The following is a 16,435-nucleotide window of genomic DNA, read 5'->3' as shown; positions in this document are numbered from 1 at the left end:
TGGGTGACTTTAATGTTATTTTGAAGATGGATGAGCATAGTTCTGGTTGTTCAGCTATGACTGGGGATATGATTGAGTTTCAAGAATGCATAAATAAAATTGAAGTGGAGGATTTATGTAGTTCTGGGTTTCAATTTACATGGACAAAGTCTTTACAAAACCATAACTGTGATGTACTGAAGAAGCTGGATAGAATTATGGTTAATGAAGAGTTTGTTACCAAATTTGATAGAGCTCATGCAGTGTTCCATCCTTATTTGATTTCAGACCATAGTCCTGCTGTTTTAGTCATTCCTGATGGTTTAGTTTATAAACCTAAATCTTTTAGGTTCATGAACTTTACTTGTGATAAGGCTGAATTTATTCCACTTATTGAACAAGGTTGGACTAAAGAAGTGTCAGGTCATGCTATGTTCAAAGTTATGAAAAAGTTGAAGGCTATGAAAAAGGACTTAAATAGGCTTAGTTGGAAAAATGGTAATGTGTTTTCTAGAGTGGTGGATCTTAAAGGTAAGCTTGAAAAATGTCAATTAGAAGTTGATGCTGATCCTCATAACAGAAAGCTTAAGTTTGAAGCTATTCAAATTTTGAAGGAGCATACAGAAGCATGCAATGATGAGTTAAAAGTTCTTAAGCAAAAAGTTAGATTAAAATGGTTGGTATATAGTGATAAGAACACCAAGTATTTTCATGGCATAATGAAATCAAGGAGAGTTAAAAGTCGAGTTGAAAGTATCTGTAATGAGCAGGGTGATAGGTTTTATGGGCATGATGTAGCTAGTCAAATTGTTAATCATTTTAAGCAGTTTTTGGGTGAAGCTAGGGATGTTCAGCCAATGGACAATCTTGGAGATATTTTTACTAAGTCACTTTATTTTGAAGAGGTTAATGCTATGGTTGTTGAGGTGACTGATTCAGAGATCAAGAAAGCTATTTTTGATATTGATAGTGATAAAGCTTCTGGTCTTGATGGCTTTACTGTTGGTTTCTTTAAAAGGGCATGGCCTGTGGTTGGAAATGAGGTTTGCATTGCAATTCAAGACTTTTTTAAGACTGGCAAACTATTAGGTGAAGTCAATGCTACCCTTTTAGCTCTTATCCCTAAAGTTGACACCCCTAATAAGGTGTCCGATTTTAGGCCTATCGCCTGTTGCAATGTATTATATAAGGGTATAAGTAAAATAATTACAGAAAGGATCAAGAATGGGCTGCATAAAGTGGTTAGTCTTAATCAAAGTGATTTTGTTCCTGGAAGGTCAATTAAGGATTACATTTTACTTACCCAAGAGTTGTTGAGAGGTTATGGAAGAGCTATAGGGCCCAATAGGTGTGCAATGAAAATTGACATCCAAAAATCCTATGACGAGTTGGAGTTTTTTGAAGGACATTTTGGTTAAGTTTGGATTTCATGAAAAAATGGTAGATTGGATCATGATTTGTGTCTCTACTGTTTCTTTCTCTATATGTGTAAATGGTGAGGTTTATGGCTTCTTTAAGGGAGGAAGAGGCTTGAGACAGGGTGATCCAATGTCACCCTATCTTTTTACTCTTGTAATGGAAGTGTTCAGTTTAATCATGAGGAAGCATATTAAAGAATCTAAGGACTTCAGATACCATTTTGGATGCAAACATATTGAGCTATCACACATATGTTTTGCAGATGGCCTGTTAGTGCTATGTAAGGGTGAAGTTAAATCTGTTGCAGTCATAAAGAAGGTGTTGGATGAATTTAGTGCTGTTTCAGGTTTGTTTCCCAACCTGCAAAAAGTACCATTTTCTTTGGTAGCATTCATCAAGGCATAAGGAATGATATTCTTAATGTCCTTCCCTTTAGTATGGGTAAATTACCAATGAGGTATTTAGGTGTTCCTTTATTAGTTAAAAGACTTGGTGTGGGAGATTGTAAGATTTTGGTGGACAAAGTTAGAGAAAAAGTAAATTGCTGGAGAAATAAAAGCTTATCATATGCAGGCAGGTTACAACTGATAACATCTGTTTTAAGCTCTATGCAAGTGTATTGGGCATCTGTGTATTCTCTTCCTCAGTCTACCATAAAATATATTGAAAGAATGTTGAAAAATTTCCTGTGGGCAGTGAAATATCCCGTTCATATCGATTATAAACATTTCATATTAATTGGTTTCGTTTCGAGGTTTTGACCTCTATATGAGACGTTTTTCAAAGACTGCATTTGATTTTAAAAACAAATCATAACCTTTATTTTATCGATAAAGGTTTAAAAGCATAATGTAGATTATCAAGTAATGATAATCTAAACTATAACTTTTTACACACAACCATTACATAATGGTTTACAATAATATTACACATCGATTTAAATCTCCGAATTCAGTTTTTAAACAATATTTTACAAGCATGCTGACTCCAATTCTTGTCCTTAATTTAGCATGCAACAGCGGAAGCTCTTAATAATCACCTGAGAATAAACATGCTTAAAACGTCAACAAAAATGTTAGTGATTGAAAGGACCCGTCCTAATCCATCTGGGCGAATACATTACATTTGGTTACATCGCGAGGTATTTGACCTCTATATGATACATTTTACAAACATTGCATTCGTTTTTAAAAGACAAACTTTCTTTACATCGAAAGTTGACGGCATGCATACCATTTCATAATATATCCAACTATAATTGACTTAATAATAATCTTGATGAACTCAACGACTCGAATGCAACGTCTTTTGAAATATTTCGTGAACGACTACAAGTAATATCTCTAAAATGAGCAAATGCACAGCGGAAGATTTCTTTCATACCTGAGAATTAACATGCTTTAAAGTGTCAACCAAAAGGTTGGTGAGTTCATTATTTTATCATAATCAATCATTTTTAATAATATAATAGACCACAAGATACTCATATTTCGAAAACAATCTGTGCATGTCTGCTCACTGCTGCAAAATCATTCATATGAATTTAACACCTGGTAATCGACCTTAACAAGATGCATATAGAATATCCCCCGTATACCGGCATTCCGCACGGTCATGCAAAAGCATACAAACAGGCCACTCTTTTATATATGATGGTTGTGTACACCTCACAAATAGATCATATTTTTTAAAGCTGGCGGTTGTATACCTATTTCGAAGTACTAAATCAGTTCAAATTCTCTGACTGGGGCTTGTGAGTGCCCATAGATCTATCTTTAGGATTCGCGTTAATTAGGGGCTCGGTTCCCTAATTCTTAGATTACCATACTATAAAGGGGTGATATCCGGTGTACTCGTAACTCAATCATAGACTGTTTTTAAGTACTTGTGTCTATTTCATCAAACATTTATAAAAACAGCGCATGTATTCTCAGTCCCAAAAATATATATTGCAAACGCATTTAAAAAGGGAGTAATGAAACTCACAATAGTGTATTTTGAAGTAAAAATACATATGACGGCATTGAACAATGCATGGTTGTCCTCGGATTCACGAACCTATATCATTTATATATTTATTAACACACATAATTGTAATCGAACAAATATATATAAATTTATTACTTATATTTTTTTATATTAATAATCTATATATGTTTCATACATTCATCCTGTATGTATAAAAATATAAATTTTGTTATGTTATATGTACTAAATATATGTTTATATATATATATATATATATATATATATATATATATATATATATATATATATATATATATATATATATATATATATATATATATATATATATATATATATATATATATATATATATATATATATAATTTGTTTGTTAAAATAATATAGTATTTATAATAAAAATAATATTAGTACTGATAATAATGATAATACTTAATACTACTAATAAGGATAATAATGTTAATAATTCTATTAATGATAATAATAATGATATATATAATAGTAATAATCAAAATCATAATATTAATAATGTTAATACATATTTTAATAATAATAATGATGATAATTATAATTCTAGTAATAATAATAATTATAATACTTATAATTATGATAATAAAATAATGATAATAATAATTACAATATTAAAGAAAATTATATTACTTAGTAATATTAGCAGTAATTAATAATAACAATAATTATTATAATTACAATCATAATAATAATAAAACTAATAATAATGATAATAATAATAAGTTGATAATGGAACTACCTTTAAAGGCTAAAAAAAAAAAAAAATTAACAAACCACCCAAGCCGGGACTCGAACCCACAACCTCTCGATAACACACTACACTCTCAACCACCTGCTCTGTCTTGTTTATTCTGTTTTAATTCCCTTCCTAAACTACATAACCCGTATCAATAAATCCCCTTCATCTTCTTCACTAGTTCAACCCAATCACTACACGACCCAAAAGAAAATGTATGATTCGGCCCAAGTAAAAATAGAAAGGCAACCTAATCCACAAAACACATCGTTACATGGCCCAACATTAGAATCAGAATTAGAAACCGAAAAAGAAGACAAACGGTGGCCAACAATTTCGGTCCCATGAACCGACACCTTTCCAAAATACACATTCATATCTATGTCCCACGTACAAAATCAATAATAAGATAATAAGCTGTGACATTGAATGGTTAAATGAGAATTTAAAAGTGGGTTTGCTTGTTTTTAAGATGTCGGCCATCAACAACAAAAATCACGCAGCATCCTTTAATTTTTCTCCTTTTGTAGGCTGTACTTTTAATATTTATCATGATAGGGTTTTTGAATTAGGCAGAAGAAAAGAAAGAAAAAAAACTACAATATCTATTAAGAGCTTTGATCACTATCATCATCAAGCTTTGTTATTGGTTGTAAACAGGAAGAAATATGGGAGTAATTTCCTCATGAAATAACAAGAAGATAGTGGATTGTGGTGTCGTGCTTGCAGCTGTACTATAAGATCAGAAACAAAAAATATGTGCATCAATTTGTGGTTTTGGTGTTGGTTTACAAAAAAAGGAAGCAAGAAAGAAGGAGGAGAGAGAGATAGTTGTAGGGGGTGATAGGTGTTCGGTGGTGGTTCATGGTGGTTGCCGAATGAGGTTGATGGTGTGGTAAAAATGGAAATAGAAGAGCCTCGTAGCAGCAAGGATTGTTTGGGTTGGTGTTCTAATGATTGGAGGTGAGATGGTGGCGATTGGTGGTCGAAGGTATATGTGAAGGTGATGGTAAGTCTTGTTTATCGAGTATGAGTGAGTATGGTTACTTGTTGGGTGATGAACTGGTGGTGATGTGTCTGAGTACATGAACGATTTGTAATACTTATATTTGATACAATTTGTTAGTATTGAGACATGATAGAGACGTGTAACAATTTCTAACATTAGATTGGCAAAAAAAAAAAAAAAAAAACAAGCTGAAGAAGAAAAAAAATATAAATCTTCATATTGATTTGTACTGCATTCGCTTTTACTTGTGATTGAATGGGTGATTGGTACGATTCTAAAAAGCAAGAATAGTGTGACAATTACAGGAAACAGATTTTTGATTCCTAGTCTTTGTATATGCGGTTTTTATAAATAAATAATATTAATAATAATTCTAAATAATAATAATACTAAAATATTATTAATAATATTATATTAATATTGAATTTTAATAATTATCTTAATAATAATATTTAGGATAATAATATAATACTAGTAGTTATAATAATGTTTATAATGATATTATAAATAATGATATTATTAAATTGTATTTTTTTATAATGATAATATATAAAAAAAATTATGATTCTTAATGATAATACTAAAAATAACAAGTTAATTGTTTCAATTTTTGTATATATATTATAATAATATTACTACTACAATTAATAATATTAACATTAATATTAATATTACTAATAAAAATAAAGATAATAATAGTAACATTTATATAACACCTTATTTAAATTTGTATTATAGTTAATTTATTAGAAGTATATAAGTCCTTTTTAATGTTTTTATAACATATTTGAATATTTATATATTTATATATATTATAACTGAAATGTCCTGTTCTTATTGATTAAAAACGTTTCATATTAATTGATTTTGTTGCGAGGTTTTGACCTCTATATGAGACGTTTTTCAAAGACTGCATTCATTTTAAAACAAACCATAACCTTTATTTCATCAATAAAGGTTTAAAAAGCTTTACGTAGATTATCAAATAATGATAATCTAAAATATCCTGTTTTCACACGACCATTACATAATGGTTTACAATACAAATATGTTACAACAAAATAAGTTTCTTGAATGCAGTTTTTACACAATATCATACAAGTATGGACTCCAAATCTCATCCTTATTTAAGTATGCGACAGCGGAAGCTCTTAATAATCACCTGAGAATAAACATGCTTAAAACGTCAACAAAAATGTTGGTGAGTTATAGGTTTAACCTATATATATCAAATCATAATAATAGACCACAAGATTTCATATTTCAATACACATCCCATACATAGAGATAAAAATCATTCATATGGTGAACACCTGGTAACCGACATTAACAAGATGCATATATAAGAATATCCCCATCATTCCGGGACACCCTTCGGATATGATATAAATTTTGAAGTACTAAAGCATCCGGTACTTTGGATGGGGTTTGTTAGGCCCAATAGATCTATCTTTAGGATTCGCGTCAATTAGGGTGTCTGTTCCCTAATTCTTAGATTACCAGACTTAATAAAAAGGGGCATATTCGATTTCGATAATTCAACCATAGAATGTAGTTTCACGTACTTGTGTCTATTTTGTAAATCATTTATAAAACCTGCATGTATTCTCATCCCAAAAATATTAGATTTTAAAAGGGGGACTATAACTCACTTTCACAGATTTTTACTTCGTCAGGAAGTAAGACTTGGCCACTGGTTGATTCACGAACCTATAACAATATATACATATATATCAAAGTATGTTCAAAATATATTTACAACACTTTTAATATATTTTGATGTTTTAAGTTTATTAAGTCAGCTGTCCTCGTTAGTAACTTACAACTAGTTGTCCACAGTTAGATGTACAGAAATAAATCGATAAATATTATCTTGAATCAATCCACGACCCAGTGTATACGTATCTCAGTATTAATCACAACTCAAACTATATATATTTTGGAATCAACCTCAACCCTGTATAGCTAACTCCAACATTCACATATAGAGTGTCTATGGTTGTTCCGAAATATATATAGATGTGTCGACATGATAGGTCGAAACATTGTATACGTGTCTATGGTATCTCAAGATTACATAATATACAATACAAGTTGATTAAGTTATGGTTGGAATAGATTTGTTACCAATTTTCACGTAGCTAAAATGAGAAAAATTATCCAATCTTGTTTTACCCATAACTTCTTCATTTTAAATCCGTTTTGAGTGAATCAAATTGCTATGGTTTCATATTGAACCCTATTTTATGAATCTAAACAGAAAAAGTATAGGTTTATAGTCGGAAAAATAAGTTACAAGTCATTTTTGTAAAGGTAGTCATTTCAGTCGAAAGAACGACGTCTAGATGACCATTTTAGAAAACATACTTCCACTTTGAGTTTAACCATAATTTTTGGATATAGTTTCATGTTCATAATAAAAATCATTTTCTCAGAATAACAACTTTTAAATCAAAGTTTATCATAGTTTTTAATTAACTAACCCAAAACAGCCCGCGGTGTTACTACGACGGCGTAAATCCGGTTTTACGGTGTTTTTCGTGTTTCCAGGTTTTAAATCATTAAGTTAGCATATCATATAGATATAGAACATGTGTTTAGTTTATTTTAAAAGTCAAGTTAGAAGGATTAACTTTTGTTTGCGAACAAGTTTAGAATTAACTAAACTATGTTCTAGTGATTACAAGTTTAAACCTTCGAATAAGATAGCCTTATATGTATGAATCGAATGATGTTATGAACATCATTACTACCTTAAGTTCCTTGGATAAACCTACTGGAAAAGAGAAAAATAGATCTAGCTTCAATGGATCCTTGGATGGCTCGAAGTTCTTGAAGCAGAATCATGACACGAAAACAAGTTCAAGTAAGATCATCACTTGAAATAAGATTGTTATAGTTATGGAAATTGAACCAAAGTTTGAATATGATTATTAAATTGTATTAGAATGATAACCTAATGTAAGAAACAAAGATTTCTTGAGGTTGGATGATCACCTTACAAGATTGGAAGTGAGCTAGCAAACTTGAAAGTATTCTTGATTTTATGAAACTAGAACTTTTGGAATTTATGAAGAACACTTAGAACTTGAAGATAGAACTTGAGAGAGATCAATTAGATGAATAAAATTGAAGAATGAAAGTGTTTGTAGGTGTTTTTGGTCGTTGGTGTATGGATTAGATATAAAGGATATGTAATTTTGTTTTCATGTAAATAAGTCATGAATGATTACTCATATTTTTGTAATTTTATGAGATATTTCATGCTAGTTGCCAAATGATGGTTCCCACATGTGTTAGGTGACTCACATGGGCTGCTAAGAGCTGATCATTGGAGTGTATATACCAATAGTACATACATCTAAAAGCTGTGTATTGTACAAGTACGAATACGGGTGCATACGAGTAGAATTGTTGATGAAACTTAACGAGGATGTAATTGTAAGCATTTTTGTTAAGTAGAAGTATTTTGATAAGTGTATTGAAGTCTTTCAAAAGTGTATAAATACATATTAAAACACTACATGTATATACATTTTAACTGAGTCGTTAAGTCATCGTTAGTCGTTACATGTAAGTGTTGTTTTGAAACCTTTAGGTTAACGATCTTGTTAAATGTTGTTAACCCAATGTTTATAATATCAAATGAGATTTTAAATTATTATATTATCATGATATTATCATGTATGAATATCTCTTAATATGATTTATATACATTAAATGTCTTTACAACGATAATCGTTACATATATGTCTCGTTTAAAAATCAGTAAGTTAGTAGTCTTGTTTTTACATATGTAGTTCATTGTTAATATACTTAATGATATGTTTACTTATCATAGTATCATGTTAACTATATATATATCCATATATATGTCATCATATAGTCTTTACAAGTTTTAACGTTCGTGAATCACCGGTCAACTTGGGTGGTCAATTGTCTATATGAAACATATTTCAATTAATCAAGTCTTAACAAGTTTGATTGCTTTACATGTTGGAAACATTTAATCATGTAAATATCAATCTCAATTAATATATATAAACATGGAAAAGTTCGGGTCACTACAGTACCTACCCGGTAAATAAATTTCGTCCCGAAATTTTAAGCTGTTGAAGGTGTTGACGAATCTTCTGGAAATAGATGCGGCTATTTCTTCTTCATCTGATCTTCACGCTCCCAGGTGAACTCGGGTCCTCTACGAGCATTCCATCGAACCTTAACAATTGGTATCTTGTTTTGCTTAAGTCTTTTAACCTCACGATCCATTATTTCGACGGGTTCTTCGATGAATTGAAGTTTTTTGTTGATTTGGATTTCATCTAACGGAATAGTGAGATCTTCTTTAGCAAAACATTTCGTAAAATTCGAGACGTGGAAAGTGTTATGTACAGCCGCGAGTTGTTGAGGTAACTCAAGTCGGTAAGCTACTGGTCCGACACGATCAATAATCTTGAATGGTCCAATATACCTTGGATTTAATTTCCCTCGTTTACTAAATCGCACAACGCCTTTCCAAGGTGCAACTTTAAGCATGACCATCTCTCCAATTTCAAATTCTATATCTTTTCTTTTAATGTCAGCGTAGCTCTTTTGTTGACTTTGGGCGGTTTTCAACCGTTGTTGAATTTGGATGATCTTCTCGGTAGTTTCTTGTATAATCTCAAGACCCATAATCTGTCTATCCCCCACTTCACTCCAACAAATTGGAGACCTGCACTTTCTACCATAAAGTGCTTCAAACGGCGCCATCTCAATGCTTGAATGGTAGCTGTTGTTGTAGGAAAATTCTGCTAACGGTAGATGTCGATCCCAACTATTTCCGAAATCAATAACACATGCTCGTAGCATGTCTTCAAGCGTTTGTATCATCCTTTCGTTCTGCCCATCAGTTTGTGGATGATAGGCAGTACTCATGTCTAGACGAGTTCCTAATGCTTGCTGTAATGTCTGCCAGAATCTTGAAATAAATCTGCCATCCCTATCAGAGATAATAGAGATTGGTATTCCATGTCTGGAGACGACTTCCTTCAAATACAGTCGTGCTAACTTCTCCATCTTGTCATCTTCTCTTATTGGCAGGAAGTGTGCTGATATGGTGAGACGATCAACTATTACCCAAATAGTATCAAAACCACTTGCAGTCCTTGGAAATTTAGTGATGAAATCCATGGTAATATTTTCCCATTTCCATTCCGGGATTTCGGGTTGTTGAAGTAGACCTGATGGTTTTTGATGCTCAGCTTTGACCTTAGAACACGTTAAACATTCTCCTACGTATTTAGCAACATCGGCTTTCATACCCGACCACCAAAAATGTTTCTTGAGATCCTTGTACATCTTCCCCGTTTCAGGATGTATTGAGTATCTGGTTTTATAAGCTTCTCTAAGTACCATTTCTCTCATATCTCTAAATTTTGGTACCCAAATCCTTTCAGCCCTATACCGGGTTCCGTCTTCCCAAATATTAAGATGCTTCTCCGATCCTTTGGGTATTTCATCCTTTAAATTTCCTTCTTTTAAAACTCCTTGTTGCGCCTCCTTTATTTGAGTAGTAAGGTTATTATGAATCATTATATTCATAGATTTTACTCGAATGGGTTCTCTGTCCTTCCTCAATACTTCTAACACCTTTCTCAAATGTTCACCGTGTTTTTGGTCATTCTTTGAGTAAATAAGTATGTCATCAATGAAAACAATGACAAACTTGTCAAGGTATGGTCCACACACTCGGTTCATAAGGTCCATGAACACAGCTGGTGCATTAGTTAAACCAAACGGCATGACCATAAACTCGTAATGACCGTAACGTGTTCTGAAAGCAGTCTTTGGAATATCATCTTCTTTCACCCGCATTTGATGATACCCGGAACGTAAGTCAATCTTTGAATAAACAGACGAGCCTTGTAGTTGATCAAATAAGTCGTCGATTCTCGGTAGTGGGTAGCGGTTCTTGATGGTAAGTTTGTTCAACTCTCGGTAGTCGATACACAACCTGAATGTACCATCTTTCTTCTTGACAAACAAAACAGGATCTCCCCACGGTGATGTGCTTGGTCGAATGAAACCACGCTCTAAAAGTTCTTGTAATTGGCTTTGCAGTTCTTTCATCTCGCTGGGTGCGAGTCAGTAAGGAGCACGAGCTATTGGTGCAGCTCCTGGTACAAGATCTATTTGAAATTCAACGGATCGATGTGGGGGTAATCCCGGTAATTCTTTCGGAAATACATCGGGAAATTCTTTTGCAATGGGAACATCATTGATGCTCTTTTCTTCAGTTTGTACTTTCTCGACGTGTGCTAAAACAGCATAGCAACCTTTTCTTATTAGTTTTTGTGCCTTCAAATTACTAATAAGATGTAGCTTCGTGTTGCCCTTTTCTCCGTACACCATTAAGGGTTTTCCTTTTTCTCGTATAATGCGAATTGCATTTTTGTAACCAACGATCCCTGCTTTCACTTCTTTCAACCAGTCCATACCGATTATCACATCAAAACTCCCTAACTCTACTGGTATCAAATCAATCTTAAATGTTTCGCTAACCAGTTTAATTTCTCGATTCCGACATATATTATCTGCTGAAATTAATTTACCATTTGCTAATTCGAGTAAAAATTTACTATCCAAAGGCGTCAATGGACAACTTAATTTAGCACAAAAATCTCTACTCATATAGCTTCTATCCGCACCCGAATCAAATAAAACGTAAGCAGATTTATTGTCAATAAAAAACGTACCCGTAACAAGCTCCGGGTCTTCTTGTGCCTCTGCCGCATTAATATTGAAAACTCTTCCGCGGCCTTGTCCATTCGTGTTCTCCTGGTTCGGGAAATTTCTAATAATGTGGCCCGGTTTTCCACATTTATAACAAACTACATTGGCATAAATTGCTCCGAAACTACTTGCTCCGCCATTACTCGTTCCGACACCATTTGTTCCTTTCGTTCTATTAACCCCTGGTCCGTAGACCTCACACTTCGCTGCGCTATGACCATTTCTTTTACACTTGTTGCAAAATTTGGTGCAGAACCCCGAGTGATACTTTTCACACCTTTGGCATAGCTGCTTCTGATTGTTGTTGTTATTGCGGTTATTATTGTTGTTGGGATGATTGTTGTAGTTGCTGTTGTTGTTGTTGTTGTTGGGCCGTTTGTTGTAGTTGCGATTGATGTTGTGATTGTTGGGATAATTGTTGCGATTATTGTTGTAATTGCTGTTGTTGTTGTATTGGTGATTCTTATCACCGTTTTCCTCCCACTTTCTTTTGACTTGCTTCACATTGGCCTCTTCAGCAGTCTGTTCTTTAATTCTTTCTTCAATCTGGTTCACTAGTTTGTGAGCCATTCTACATGCCTATTGTATGGAGGCGGGCTCGTGTGAACTTATATCTTCTTGGATTCTTTCCGGTAATCCTTTCACAAACGCGTCGATCTTCTCTTCCTCATCTTCGAATGCTCCCGGACACAATAGGCACAATTCTGTGAATCGTCTTTCGTACGTGGTAATATCAAATCCTTGGGTTCGTAACCCTCTAAGTTCTGTCTTGAGCTTATTGACCTCGGTTCTGGGACGGTACTTCTCGTTCATCAAGTGCTTGAATGCTGACCACGGTAGTGCGTACGCATCGTCTTGTCCCACTTGCTCTAGATAGGTATTCCACCATGTTAACGCAGAACCTGTGAAGGTATGCGTAGCGTACTTCACTTTGTCCTCTTCAGTACACTTACTTATGGCAAACACCGATTCGACCTTCTCGGTCCACCGTTTCAATCCGATCGGTCCTTCAGTTCCATCAAATTCCAAAGGTTTGCAGGCAGTGAATTCTTTGTAGGTGCATCCTACACGATTTCCTGTACTGCTAGATCCAAGGTTATTGTTGGTATGTAGCGCAGCCTGTACTGCGGCTATGTTTGAAGCTAGAAAAGTACGGAATTCCTCTTCATTCATATTCACGGTGTGTCGAGTAGTCGGTGCCATTTCCTTCAAAATAGTCAAATGGAACAAGTTAATCATACAGAATATTAAGAGTAGTTAATAGTATTTCGTAGCATAATATGAACTCATTTATAAAAGCTTTTTCTTCATATTAGCGTTTTATAAGTTTAAATTCGGGTAGTACCTACCCGTTAAGTTCATACTTAGTAGCTAATATACAATTCAACTACTACAATTCTATATGAAAAACTGATTATAATAATATTTCGCGTTCAAACTTTTACACAATATTTTACAAACTTACAATACCGCTTATTTTACATATAGCATGAAATATAGCACAAAATAAATTTGATACAAGATGGTTGTGAAGATAATTCTAGCTAGTACACAAGTCGTTCAGCAAAGGCAATAAAGACAAGTAATTCATACGTCCAGAAACAAGTCATGCATTCTGGTTTTACTAGGATTACTTCCCATCCTTGGATATATTGAGTTAAAATAATTTCTTAACCCATTGCGTAAAATAGCATTTGGGTTCCCCGCAATATATGCATCAAAGTAAACACATCGTAACTTATGGATTTCCCAATGTGATATCCCCCATCTTTCGAACGAAAGCCTTTTATAAACCAAGGCATTCTTAGAACGTTCTTCGAATGTCTTACAAACTGATCTCGCCTTAAATAGTTGTGCCGAAGAATTTTGACCGACTCTAGACAAGATTTCATCAATCATGTCTCCGGGTAGGTCTCTTAAAATATTGGGTTGTCTATCCATTTTGTGTTTTTATACTGTAAAATAGACAAGAGTTAGATTCATAAAAAAAATACTTATTAATACAAGCAATTTTTACATATATCATAAAGCATAAGCACACTATATTACATATATTACACCACACGAATACAACTATCTTATTCCGACTCGATTGTTTCTTCTTCTTCGGTTTTGGTTCGTTTTGCCAAGTTTCTAGGGATATATGATGTTCCCCTAATACGAGCCATTTTTTTCCACATTGGTTTAGAAAAACCTGGTGGTTTAGAGGTTCCCGGGTCATTGTTACAACTTAAGGACTTCGGGGGTTGACGATACATATAAAGTTCATCGGGGTTGGAATTAGATTTCTCTATTTTTATGCCCTTTCCCTTATTATTTTCTTTTGCCTTTTTAAATTCAGTTGGGGTAATTTCTATAACATCATCGGAATTCTCGTCGGAATCCGATTCATTGGAGAATTGGTAATCCTCCCAATATTTTGCTTCCTTGGCGGAAACACCATTAACCATAATTAACCTTGGTCGGTTGGTTGAGGATTTTCTTTTACTTAACCGTTTTATTATTTCCCCCACCGGTTCTATTTCTTCATCCGGTTCCGATTCTTCTTCCGGTTCCGATTCTTCTTCCGGTTCCGACTCTTCTTCCGGTTCCTCTTCGGGAACTTGTGAATCAGTCCACGAATCATTCCAATTTACATTTGACTCTTCATTATTATTAGGTGAGTCAATGGGACTTGCTCTAGAGGTAGACATCTATCACATAATATCAAACGCGTTAAGAGATTAATATATCACATAATATTCACATGTTAAAAATGTATAGTTTCCAACAAAATTTGTTAAGCAATCATTTTTCAAGTAAACACGGTCGAAGTCCAGACTCACTAATGCATCCTAACAAACTCGATAAGATACACTAATGCAAAATTCTGGTTCTCTAAGACCAACGCTCTGATACCAACTGAAATGTCCCGTTCTTATTGATTAAAAACGTTCCATATTAATTGATTTCGTTGCGAGGTTTTGACCTCTATATGAGACGTTTTTCAAAGACTGCATTCATTTTAAAACAAACCATAACCTTTATTTCATCAATAAAGGTTTAAAAAGCTTTACGTAGATTATCAAATAATGATAATCTAAAATATCCTGTTTTCACACGACCATTACATAATGGTTTACAATACAAATATGTTACAACAAAATAAGTTTCTTGAATGCAGTTTTTACACAATATCATACAAGCATGGACTCCAAATCTCGTCCTTATTTAAGTATGCGACAGCGGAAGCGCTTAATAATCACCTGAGAATAAACATGCTTAAAACGTCAACAAAAATGTTGGTGAGTTATAGGTTTAACCTATATATATCAAATCATAATAATAGACCACAAGATTTCATATTTCAATACACATCCCATACATAGAGATAAAAATCATTCATATGGTGAACACCTGGTAACCGACATTAACAAGATGCATATATAAGAATATCCCCATCATTCCGGGACACCCTTCGGATATGATATAAATTTTGAAGTACTAAAGCATCCGGTACTTTGGATGGGGTTTGTTAGGCCCAATAGATCTATCTTTAGGATTCGCGTCAATTAGGGTGTCTGTTCCCTAATTCTTAGATTACCAGACTTAATAAAAAGGGGCATATTCGATTTCGATAATTCAACCATAGAATGTAGTTTCACGTACTTGTGTCTATTTTGTAAATCATTTATAAAACCTGCATGTATTCTCATCCCAAAAATATTAGATTTTAAAAGGGGGACTATAACTCACTTTCACAGATTTTTACTTCGTCAGGAAGTAAGACTTGGCCACTGGTTGATTCACGAACCTATAACAATATATACATATATATCAAAGTATGTTCAAAATATATTTACAACACTTTTAATATATTTTGATGTTTTAAGTTTATTAAGTCAGCTGTCCTCGTTAGTAACCTACAACTAGTTGTCCACAGGTAGATGTACAGAAATAAATCGATAAATATTATCTTGAATCAATCCACGACCCAGTGTATACGTATCTCAGTATTGATCACAACTCAAACTATATATATTTTGGAATCAACCTCAACCCTGTATAGCTAACTCCAACATTCACATATAGAGTGTCTATGGTTGTTCCGAAATATATATAGATGTGTCGACATGATAGGTCGAAACATTGTATACGTGTCTATGGTATCTCAAGATTACATAATATACAATACAAGTTGATTAAGTTATGGTTGGAATAGATTTGTTACCAATTTTCACGTAGCTAAAATGAGAAAAATTATCCAATCTTGTTTTACCCATAACTTCTTCATTTTAAATCCGTTTTGAGTGAATCAAATTTCTATGGTTTCATATTGAACCATATTTTATGAATCTAAACAGAAAAAGTATAGGTTTATAGTCGGAAAAATAAGTTACAAGTCGTTTTTGTAAAGGTAGTCATTTCAGTCGAAAGAACGACGTCTAGATGACCATTTTAGAAAACATACTTCCACTTTGAGTTTAACCATAATTTTTGGATATAGTTTCATGTTCATAATA

General features: G+C 33.2%; 1 protein-coding gene across 1 annotated transcript in view; it reads left to right on the top strand.

The window, feature by feature from the left end:
* Positions 1 to 1,416: 1,416 nt before the first annotated feature.
* The window catches only part of LOC139887621 (uncharacterized), a 34,841-nt gene continuing 19,822 nt past the window's right edge, over positions 1,417 to 16,435 (top strand). Inside the window, exons 1-2 of the mRNA XM_071870697.1 lie at positions 1,417 to 1,744; positions 1,879 to 1,975. Coding sequence (XP_071726798.1) covers positions 1,417 to 1,744; positions 1,879 to 1,975 — 425 coding nt within the window. The remainder of the gene's footprint in view (positions 1,745 to 1,878; positions 1,976 to 16,435) is intronic.

Source organism: Rutidosis leptorrhynchoides, chromosome 2 (genome assembly GCF_046630445.1).
Source record: "Rutidosis leptorrhynchoides isolate AG116_Rl617_1_P2 chromosome 2, CSIRO_AGI_Rlap_v1, whole genome shotgun sequence".
NCBI classification, from domain to species: Eukaryota; Viridiplantae; Streptophyta; class Magnoliopsida; order Asterales; family Asteraceae; genus Rutidosis; species Rutidosis leptorrhynchoides.
Note: the sequence above shows the minus strand (reverse complement) of the source record. Positions and strands in the feature narration are given on the sequence as shown.